This window comes from Choristoneura fumiferana, chromosome 29, assembly GCF_025370935.1.
Source record: "Choristoneura fumiferana chromosome 29, NRCan_CFum_1, whole genome shotgun sequence".
Lineage (NCBI taxonomy): Eukaryota > Metazoa > Arthropoda > Insecta > Lepidoptera > Tortricidae > Choristoneura > Choristoneura fumiferana.
The window spans coordinates 11706563-11716089 of record NC_133500.1 but is presented as its reverse complement, the minus strand read 5'-3'; the positions used below and the strand labels follow the sequence as shown (position 1 = coordinate 11716089).

Sequence of the window (9527 nt, the reverse complement as noted above, 5' to 3'; positions counted from 1 at the left end):
TTTCTAAAATAAAAGTAGCCTATTTAACTCATTGTACCTAACATCAGCTACCACCAGCCAGAGCCCCGTCAAAATTGGGTCAGCCGTTATAGAGACTCAGATCAGACACAAAAAGTTTAAAAAACACTGTTATGTTTTTTTTTTTTTCATATAAAATTAATTTTGGAATTACAAACAGATACATAGTTATTCGATTTTATACATATATGTATAAAGATGTAGGTATATAGACAAATCAAACAAGTTATATTAACAAAATAAATTTTCATTTGCACAACAATACAACATTATTTCACATTGATATTTTCATCTCATGCAATAATAAAATAATGGAATGTACAATATGGAAGGAATTCTCTATACAATTCAAATAAGTAATTGCTTAATTCACAACCTGGTTATCAAAAATTAAAATACTATGGTATAGGTACACTATTAATATACATATAGGTACTTACTCTTCTCTTTACTTTGGAATTTGGATGCAAATGTATCATTCATAACTTTTCTTACAAGGAAAAATTAGCCTTTGATAAATTTCTTTGGATTTAAGACTTGTAGATATTATATTATCATATGGTATGCTGTATGTTGTTCTCATTTTAGAAATACAAAACTATCCAGAATCAGAGCAAATGTGTATCATTAATTTGATTAGATAAATAAATGATCAATAATTATTATTCATTATGCATATTGCATTGAAGTAGGCCTGGTCTTAAAGTACACATACAAGCATATTAATATAAAAATAACTGCAAAAGTGGGCAGAACTATTGTGTTTAACTGTTGTCTCGTTTTGGCAAATTCTTGTTTTCTCTCCCGTTTTTGTTTTGCAGTTTCTTTAACTGCTCCCTTCAGCTTCCGCATGTTGCCACTAGAAAACAACACAGAATAGAATTATCAATTATTATTAATGTAACCCTTTTTTTTTATTCGACTGGATGGCAAACAACCAAGTGGGTCTACTGATGGTAAGAGATCACCACCACCCATAAACATCTGCAACACCAGGGGTATTGCAGGTGCATTGCCAACCTAGAGGCCTACTACTAATCTATTTACTGCTAATCTTTTGCAATAACAAAATTTAGGCAGCAGTATTGAGTAAATCAGTGAAATAAGTCTTTATTCAACTTAGGCAAAAGCACGTTAATTTCATACAGTCTACCACCAGCTTGGAAAAACCTCTGCTGAGAAGGATCTGGAATAAACTCGGAAAGGTATATTTTTTTCCAAAACAGATCTATAATATTATTTATTTGAGAGGTATGAAAAAGATTAATCTTAACCTACTAATATTTTAAATGTGAAAGTTTGTATGTTTGTTAGTGCATCATACATTAAATGGCTCAATAGATTGGGGTGAAATTTGGCACACAGTTAATTTATAACTTGATTCACAAATAAGATTCTTTTTATCCCATAAAATTGTTGTTCCTGCTCAAAAGCAATTAACAAATGGTTCATAGATGAAATCACACGCAACAGCTAGTCATGGAAAAGTCTCATAAGTATACAGTCAAGTTAGCGCTGCAAACTAGGATATTGGATATAAACTGAAAATGAAGTTGTTGTTCATATTGTAATCAGCTTCTTCTAATTTATTAAATAGTGACCTATAACTACACACTTTATCTACATAACAATTAGAATAGAAAACAATATAAATATTCATCAAGCTCTAAATAAATGCATAAATAAGTCTATTGTAGCAGATTTTACAACATTACTACCTACATTTTATTTTACTATACCTACACAATACTAAACCTAAGAGGAACAGCAGATTATTTCAAAAATATAAAAGAACCGCTTTTTTTGCCGAAAATAAATACAATAATCGTGGCAATATAATGTCAGACCGGTTCATAAGTACATTACGGATCTGAAAAAGTTTAAAACAATTGATATTAGATATGTGAACTATAAAAGTTTATACCTGTACTTGTAAACGTTGTCAAAAATACGATACTGCAGTCAAAAAGGTAATAAATTTTAATTAAATTTTAATAATTTATATTGTCAACACGTATAAAATATGTATGCTACTAAATTAGCCACGTAGGTACGAAATAAGTAACGTCAACGTGTGTACATTACATTTAAGCATCACGTAAACGACGTAAGCACTAAGTACGCATACAGCACAGCTCAGCTGATACTCAGTGACAGAAAGTGTTACCAGTACCTGCGTCGTGTTTCGGACGATTCGCTATCTGAAATGGGACGATTTTTGGACAAAAAGGACGGCTGGAGAAATAATATGTTTTTTTAATGGTTGAATGAAAAAAAAAACCTGAAAGGGCATGAATACAGATATATTTTTAAAGCACACAAATTAAAAAAAAACGGTTTTGATTATTTATATTTCCATGCAGATTGAAGAGCGAGTGACCGCCACGTAAGTATTCATCATATTAATTATATGACTTTGCGAGCGGCGACTTGGCGAACAGCGGAACACTGCAATGCAACAAAAACCATCCCGGTTAATAACCATGACACCACAAACGAAATACTGAACCACACTAAATCACATTATGAAATTCCAAAATTTGGCAGTTTTTCTTTAACCTGGCAACTGGATTATTCGTCGCGATGACAGACAATTATTTTTTTGATACATTCGTCCTCACTAGGACAGGCAAAGGTAATAATAACCATGCAGCCAGTCAGACGACAAGACAAGCAAAAAAATAACGAAAGTTCTCTTTCTAACATGACATGACGTTGTATGTATGTAAAAAAAAATACCTACTGAAAAAGAGAGCACGATAGTTTTAAATGCTGATGGGTGATTGTGTCGGGTGACAGACACTATTTACCGGCCGGATAATACCGACCTGATATTTCGTACACGCCCATAGTAACTCATGTCAGTTTGACACCAGTTTGTAAGGATGTTCACAAAATATCGGGTCGGTATTATCCGGGCCGGCAAATAGTATAGTGTAACCCGAATACTTTTTGAAATTAATGTAGCCTGACAATAGTTCTAAGAATAGTTTATTTTGGTACCTATCAAGTTCTCAAACTATTTATTAGACATCTATTGATACCTAAAACATTTAATTACAAACGCAGGTTTGTTTGTTGTAAAGCTGGTTTCCTCTGCTTGCACCGGTTTAATATGATATATTAAGTATTTGACTAAGTACCTAGTTGTTATGAATGCAGGCCTATTTAGTACAAACCATACGCACTTCAGTTTTAAACATAAATTAAAATAATCAAACAAACCTTTGATCAAGGAAGAAAAACGGATAGCAAATTTGTCGCTCGCTAGCGCTACGCTATGCTAGTACGACTCGTGTCGTGTCGTGTCGTGTCCCACTATCTATCACTCACTCACTCACTGTCTATTCACTAAAATCACTGCATTCAATCATCAACTTTATCATCAATAATATACTAATTTGTTGTTGTTGTTTTTTTAAAAAAATATGGCTCTGTCCATTGGAGGACAATTTTGCCAGTGTCTAGTAGTTTTTGTTTTGCCGTTGTACGGTAAAAAAATTCTAGAAAACGAAATATGAGAGGTGATGGTGGATGAACGATGGCAGCGCGAATCTCATATACTAATTTAAATTTCAAAATGCAGAGGCAAAATTCAAGCACTTGCAATCAAGTGAGTGAAGTTGAAGTGGTGTGGTGGTGATGGTGCGGTGCGCCGGCAGACGTAGATAGGATAGGACAGAAAATTGTGTTTGTGTTCATGAAACAACAGGCAAGCGATACGTGATCACTGCGAGTGGAAAAAGGATGGTACAATATTGAATATCGCCAGCAGTCTGAGGCACTTGTCCCACCGCCGACGATGAGCGAGAAGCGAGTAGAGCGTGTAACTAGAAACAAGTGGACGAGCAGCGAGAAGCGAGTGTAGTTTGGTCGCTCGGCTGTAAGCGAGTGTTCGCGTGCAACGGGCGATTACTCGCTCCACTTGACTCGCTCGTGCGGGGCGGCCGCCAAGCTGACATCGCTGAGCGAGTATCTATAGCTCAGCGAGTTTTATAGCTCTTGTCGCTGCGACAAAAGATGTAAGAGCGAGTTCTCGCCGACAGTGTGAACAGCCAGCGATCAACTATTAATATATGTGTCTCTTTTACTCACGCAGGATCTTATATCTTTTGTTCGTTTCTTGAGCGAAAAAATAGTCGATAGCCGATCGTTTCCTCGCTGGCCGTGAGACAACTGCCTGAAGTTATCGCATTCACGCGCTGCGCTTTTCTTCCGTTTCGTTTCACTCATCTACTTACTTACTTAGATGAATGAAACGAAACGCATTATTTTTTGTAATGAGTAATGAAATGAAGTACCTATTAAAAATAGTAAATTATTCTGGATAACTATTTGAAAAGAGACGTAAAAGGGACGGAATATATGAACGGACATCGAAGGGACGTTGCGATGTATAAACGGATGAAAATCGTCCCTTTTGGGACGTTCTGGCACCGCTCAGAACGAGAACAGTGTAACCTTAGGGTGTAATTATACTATTTACTTACACCGTGCCACATGCGTGGCAGGAAAAGCAGCCTTATTATAGTAATATGTCGGTCACACCATGATATTTCATTGCAAAACAGAAAGTGCTTCTTTATCAAAACCTCAACAAATCTACCTGGCACTATTTCTAGCTTTAGATGAGACAGTGTGGATTAGATCCCTCTGTCTTTCCTGGATGAAAAAAACATAGATTATAGACAGACATGACAGTGGACAGTGACAGATGAGACAAAAGGAGTGCGAGTGATGTGTCACACACTGAGTCACCGTTTGGGTGACACTATTTACCGGCACGGAAATACCGACCTGATATTTCGTTTACACACCCATACAATCTGGTGTCAATCAAAGTAATCAAACTGACAAGTTTCTATCTATGGGCGTGTACACAAAATATGTCGGTATTGTAAGAACATCCGGTAATAGTGTCACCCGACTTTTTAACCAAGTTACAGGAGAGTTACATACATACAAGGTTTCGGCAAGGCCAGTTTCTCTGAGTAGTCTAGTTGAGTCTAGTCTGTGGGCAAGTCTAAACAGCCGCTTATTATTAGTGACTGAGGCTACGGGTGACACTCTTTCCCGGCCCGGATAATAGCGACCCTGTTTTTCGTGTACACACCCATAGATAGATTTTTAGAAAAATATGGCTCTGTCCATTGGAGGACAATTTTGCCAGTGTCTATGTAGTAGGTTTTGCCGTTGTACGGTAAAAAAAATCTAGAAAACGAAATATGAGAGGTAATGGTGGATGAACGATGACAGCCATTGAAGCTCCTGTCAGTTTCTATGGGCGTGTACACAAAAAACAGGGCTGGTATTTCCATGTCGGTGTTATCCGGGCCGAGAAAGAGTGTCACCCGAATTTTATTTAGCACTTAGCAGCGTTAATACAAATAGAATTTGTTTAAAAATACATTTTTATTATGCTTTTGATCGGTCGGTATAATCTAGTACCTAATAACAAGCTAGCGAATGGTTTGATACATAACATAATATTACTCACCCTCATTTTCATACCTATCATTGTTTGCTTAAGTGTTTCAATATTTCAATTGTTGCTGTATATTTTGCGTCATCGACATGGTAAGATAATTTTCAGCGTTTCTTTTTACAGCAGATAATGCATAGATTTGAAACTAACACGTTTAATTTTCTATAACACACATTAAACATTAATTGTGCAAATTAGTATTAGGTACCTACACATATAATACTTATTTGCATAATACACAAAACACAATATATAAACAAGAAATAATGAATTCCTTAAAACCCTAGTTGATGCCAACAATGCTGAGCAAGTGAACATAGTCAGAAAGTTGAACACAAACTATAATTAGCAAATAGTCAGTACATTAAATTAATTCATTAGTTATAATAATTAAGACTAGCACAGGAAACCATCTCTAAAATCTAGTGTGTTCTAATTAGGGTTGCCAGATGGCTGGGACATCCGGGAATGTCCCGGAATTATGTGTTTGTCCCGTGTCCAGGAATTACACTTTAATGTTCCGGATTTTGACTACGAGAGCAATATTGCCTTCCATATTAAAAATTGAAGCTGCAGGTTAACATTGCTGGCCTGTATTCAGAATGCACATGCCTGCCTTTTTGAGGTCCTTCCAAAAGACTTGCCAAATGACAAAATCTGGGCTCACTTTTTTAAAACAACCAATTGTAACTATTTTGTCAATTTGAAGAAAATAGTTGGTTTTGTGCTCTTATTGATATTTAACTACCAACCCAATTTGTAACCCTCAAATTGTCCCGAAAATGAAATGCATGTATCTGGCAACCCTAGTTCCAATATTTCAAATCATAGTGTTGTTATAATTATTTTTATTATATTTGTTATAATTATAAAGTATAATATTAAAGAATTAAATTTTACACAGTTTTCACTCAGTGTAGGTTACTTAATTTGATTACATATCTGCTGCATGTAGATTTATTGTAGTACTAGCTGTTGCCCGCAGCTTCACCCCGTCATATTTTTTTCTGTTTTTCTTCCATAAATACCTTCTCCTAACAGTAAAAAACACAACAAAATCCGATTTTTGCGCTTAGCAAAACATTTTAAGATTCATTTTTATTTATATAGAAAATAAAATGTGCACTTACAAAAAAAAAATGTTACAGTTGGGAGTTGCAGAAGAGAAAAGACAAGTACCAAAAATGCTGCAAAAAGTTCTGCAGTTTGATGTACAAATAACTAAAAAATTTGTTGATATTGCATTAAGAAACAGTGCCTTGAGATCTCTCCGCAACCATGCAAAGTTTCTAGAGGTAAGCATACTCCACTCCTCCGCCTCCGCCCCAGATATTATAAGCCTAAGTAAGCCCACTAACTAGAGATAAGTGGTTAGCAAACAACCATAAAAAGATAATATACATTGTGCATGTGTTAGGTTAGTCAAACTTTTTGCTGTAGTGTAGCATCAACATAGATTCTAAGTAGAAGTAGTGTTATTTTAGATTTCCATTCAATTAAAATTGAATATTCAACAGGTCATGTTATAGTACATTGTGTCTTAAGGGCGGTAAATAAGGAATTACGAACGAGAGTCTATTAGAAGCCCGAAGTCGAAGACTGAGGGCTTTAATGAGTCGATGTTCGTAATTCTAGTACCGCCCGTGCGACATACAATGTTTTTCATCACATTTGCGAGTAAAATTTTATATTTGTAAAAGAAAAAATATAATTGTTCCAAATATTGGCGATACCTTAGGCTGCGCTCTTGGCAGCGTCGCCCTCAACCTCCCTCGGCATGCGCCGCAACGTGCGTGTGCATGTGGTCCATGTAGTCCTGCAGCAGCGCGCGCACGGGCACGCGGCACGGCGCAGCGCCATCAGTACGGGCATCATTTACCGACCTTGGGCTTCATGGCAAGACAATGTGTACGCGCAATGACTCATTTACCGACCACGGTTTCATGACAAGCACATTAAGGTCGAGGGTTTTATTTGGGGGGTTGCAACCAGGTAGCCTGCATGTTATGACACTGTTTACGAGCAAGTGTGATGAAAAATTTATTTCTCCAGGACACTAATAGCCTTAATGTTTAAAAAGATAATCAAGAATTAACATACTTAATTATGCATCTGTTTGAGAGCTACAATTGCCTACAATCACTGCTACAATGCCATAGAAAGACAGACATTGGCTTCAAACTTATGACACCCACTCTTTTTGCGTCAGGATAAAAAAATAAACCATACTGTGGTACTTTACATTACACTTCTGTTGATGATGATGGTGACAATGTGTTTCTGTTATCCCTCATTCATTAGGGCATGGTCTGGCAGTATTTTTTTTGTAAGCTTTGGTGTACAATAAGTGGTAATTAAAATAGTATGAAATATTCTGCTGTGGGACAGATACTTAAATAGCACACAATTTACTAGTTCATTGTCTTAAGGGCGGTAAACAAGGAATTACGAACGAGAGTCTATTAGAAGCCCGAAGTCGAAGACTGAGGGCTTTAATGAGTCGATGTTCGTTATTCTAGTACCGCCCGTACGACATACAATGTTTTTCATCATATTTGCGAGTAAAATTGTATATTTGTAAAAGAAAAACTAATATTTTTTCAAAAATTGCCGATACCGCTGACTACGCTCTTGGCAGCGCCAGCTTCCGCGCCGCCCTACCCCAGCCTGACCATAGCGCGCGACGTGCGCGCGCCGCGCTCCTGCACGCCATGCAGTATCACACTCATTTACCGACCTTGGGCTTCATGACAACAAAATTAGTACGGGCAATGACTCATTTACCAACCACGGGTTTCATGACAAGCACATTACGGTCGAGAGTTTTATTTGGGGGGTTGCAACCAAGGTAGCCTGCATGTTACGACACTGTTTACGAGCAAGTGTGATGAAAAAGTTTTTTGTGTCACAATGGTACTTCTTCCTGTCAGTTGTTTTGTATGGGTCTGCCTACTGAATCACTCATAAAACCAATCAACCAACCAATTTTCAGGTGCTGCAAACGCAAACACATTTTATTAAAGTAGTTTTTACTTTCAACAGGTGTCCTGTCATGGTATAGTGTGGCTTGCTGGCTGGCTCACTTTCATTTGGTTATTTAACAACAAGAGACCTGTATCAAGTTCAAGTGAATCTATTGATAGGTAAAAATAGCAGTTATCAGTGTTGTATTTTTATTCATATTGATATTATATCAAATTATTTAAATTTTATGGCACTATTTTTCTTTTCAGCTCTTATACTCGACATAGTTGTAATAGCTGTCTAAAAGCATTTGTACGAAGGCGAAGACCCTATACCAATGAACAAATTGCTTGCAGTGGGTCCTGACAAGTACTCATTTCCATCAGGACATGCCAGTAGATGTGTCTTGATTGCTTTTATACTTATGTTTTTGAGTCCAGTATCAATAATATTCTACCCACCCCTTCTGGCATGGATTGGTTCTGTGTCTCTGTCAAGAGTCCTCCTGGAGAGACACTACTTCCTGGATGTCCTTGCTGGCTGCGGTATTGGCATTTTGGAAGGCTTCTTCATGAGTTTGATCTGGTTTTCACAAAGCACTTCTGCAAGCATTTTATTCTTCACTGTCTGATGAAAAGCTTGATGGAGGAGAATTTCATGTTTAATTACTTGTGCATATAATTTAATAATAACTGTTCGAGTTTGTAACTACAGTGATTTAACTACCTATAATTAAAAATCTCACTATCAAGATGTTAAGATTACCTATGTACTAACTGCAACGCATTTACCCAATGTCAGTGGTCAATAACCGTTTTTTAATAATGTAGTTTTATCAATTTTAACACATTTTCATGTTAAGTAAGTATATTATTTTACCTGTAAATGTTTCACTGACTATCGTCTAAATAATGTCACTTAATTAAACTTTTCATCTCACTCTTCAATCGTAAAATTTTTAGTTCAATCGGTCGAATCGTAGAATATTTTTAAATAAAAAAATAAAACTGGCTTAAACACACACAGGAACTAAAAAGCAAAAAAAATATATAAAATAATT

The 9527-nt window shown here is 36.3% G+C and overlaps 2 protein-coding genes and 1 pseudogene across 2 annotated transcripts in view; 1 reads left to right on the top strand and 2 right to left on the bottom strand.

The window, feature by feature from the left end:
- RhoGEF2 (Rho guanine nucleotide exchange factor 2) overlaps positions 1-9527 on the bottom strand; it is a 215542-nt gene that overhangs the window by 137718 nt on the left and 68297 nt on the right.
- LOC141444137 (single-pass membrane and coiled-coil domain-containing protein 4) lies at positions 123-2165 on the bottom strand. Its single transcript, XM_074109576.1, has 2 exons — positions 1943-2165; positions 123-877 (listed from the first exon to the last, which is right to left on the bottom strand). The coding sequence occupies exon 2, from the start codon at positions 868-870 to the stop codon at positions 688-690; it is 183 nt and encodes a 60-aa protein (XP_073965677.1). The 5' UTR covers positions 871-877; positions 1943-2165; the 3' UTR covers positions 123-687.
- Positions 5445-9098, top strand: LOC141444040 (polyisoprenoid diphosphate/phosphate phosphohydrolase PLPP6-like; annotated as a pseudogene).

Bases quoted from the DNA above. Each gene is read 5' to 3' on its own strand.
- LOC141444137 (XM_074109576.1), bottom strand. From the start codon at position 870: ATGCGGAAGCTGAAGGGAGCAGTTAAAGAAACTGCAAAACAAAAACGG.